Source organism: Mustela nigripes, chromosome 4 (assembly GCF_022355385.1).
Source record: "Mustela nigripes isolate SB6536 chromosome 4, MUSNIG.SB6536, whole genome shotgun sequence".
NCBI lineage: Eukaryota > Metazoa > Chordata > Mammalia > Carnivora > Mustelidae > Mustela > Mustela nigripes.
Genome location: NC_081560.1, coordinates 178278046 through 178279541, shown reverse-complemented (window position 1 = coordinate 178279541; position 1496 = coordinate 178278046). Strand labels below are relative to the sequence as shown.

The following is a 1496-nucleotide window of genomic DNA, read 5'->3' as shown; positions in this document are numbered from 1 at the left end:
GGGGGCAGGGGGTTGGTCTATTTCCGCCCCATTCATGGGGCCACCAGTCCCCCTAGCCAGCTGGCTTTGGGTGCCAGAACGTTGTCCCTCTTCGTTTTCAGGGGACCTGTTTCAGAAGCCCGAGGTGTCCACGGTCAAGTTCCTCTTCCTGGTGGGAGGCTTTGCTGAGGCGCCCCTCCTGCAGCAGGCGGTGCAGGCCGCCTTCGGCGACAAGTGCCGCATCATCATCCCTCAGGACGTGGGCCTCACCATCCTCAAGGGCGCCGTCCTCTTCGGCCTGGACCCCGCCGTCATCAAGGTGCGCCGGTCGCCGCTCACCTACGGGGTGGGCGTGCTGAACCGCTACGTGGAGGGCAAGCACCCGCCCGAGAAGCTGCTGGTGAAGGACGGCACTCGCTGGTGCACCGACGTCTTCGATAAGTTCATCTCCGCCGACCAGTCGGTGGCCCTGGGGGAGCTGGTCAAACGGAGCTACACCCCGGCCAAGCCCTCGCAGCTGGTCATCGTCATCAACATCTACAGCTCCGAGCACGACGACGTGAGCTTCATCACCGACCCGGGGGTGAAGAAGTGCGGCACCCTCCGCCTGGACCTCACGGGGACCAGCGGCGCCGCCGTGCCTGCCCGGAGGGAGATCCAGACCCTCATGCAGTTCGGGGACACAGAGATCAAGGCCACGGCTGTGGATATAGCCACCTCGAAGAGCGTCAAGGTTGGGATTGACTTCTTAAATTACTAACAGGTGCGCCCCACCCCGCTGCCTGCCCTCCCTGGGACTCCGTTCCCCTGCATCCGCTGACCTCAACCCTGACTGTTCTTTCTCTGTCCTTGACCCTCAGCATTGCCCACCTGAATTTCAGCAGGGAAGATGGGAACCACGAGGGCTAAAAAATGATTAGGGATTTTTGAGGGCACACTGGAGTCAGAAAAAGCTGTCGGAAATGGAGCTTGAGGTTTGGGAATAAGAATTCTGAGGATCCTGGGGGAGCAGCTGGTTTCCATAGGTGCCCAGTGGTGAATGGTGAAACATCCGCCCGACGCAGGGGTGCAGCCCGTTTCTGTAGCAGTCACCCAGCTTGCTTTGAACGGATCTCTGTTAGGGTGGCCTCGTCTATTTGAGACTTTCTACGTGTTTTGGATGGCAGTCAGTATAAAATGCGGTCCATCTGCAGTTCATTTCTTTTTGTCCTCCTGTGATGGAAAGCGAGGACTCAGTGGGAGCTGGGAGCCTGCTTACCCGGCGGCAGAGGCCTGCGCACGCTGGGCACTATTTTAGATTCTCATAATTTCCATTCTGAATAGGTTCAGGGAGGAGTTAAATATCGCCTGAGCTCATCTACGAGGATTCGAGTGAGTGGGAGAGCTGACACGTTCCCTTTTCGGCAGGTGAACGCTTGCTTGGAGGGAAACGGAATTTAGGTGCTGCTGATTTATCCCAGATCATCTGCTGTGGCATTGTTCCCCGAGCCGGATCCTGATTTCTGAATCCATAAGTA

The 1496-nt window shown here is 57.9% G+C and overlaps 1 protein-coding gene across 3 annotated transcripts in view; it reads left to right on the top strand.

The window, feature by feature from the left end:
* HSPA12A (heat shock protein family A (Hsp70) member 12A) overlaps positions 1 to 1490 on the top strand; it is a 147757-nt gene extending 146267 nt beyond the window's left edge. For 2 of the 3 annotated variants that reach the window (XM_059398670.1, XM_059398672.1), the window contains one exon: positions 102 to 1490. In XM_059398670.1, coding sequence (XP_059254653.1) covers positions 102 to 739 — 638 coding nt within the window. In that variant the 3' untranslated portion in view covers positions 740 to 1490. The remainder of the gene's footprint in view (positions 1 to 101) is intronic. The other variant, XM_059398671.1, reaches the window with a different exon arrangement.
* The last annotated feature ends 6 nt before the right edge of the window (positions 1491 to 1496 follow it).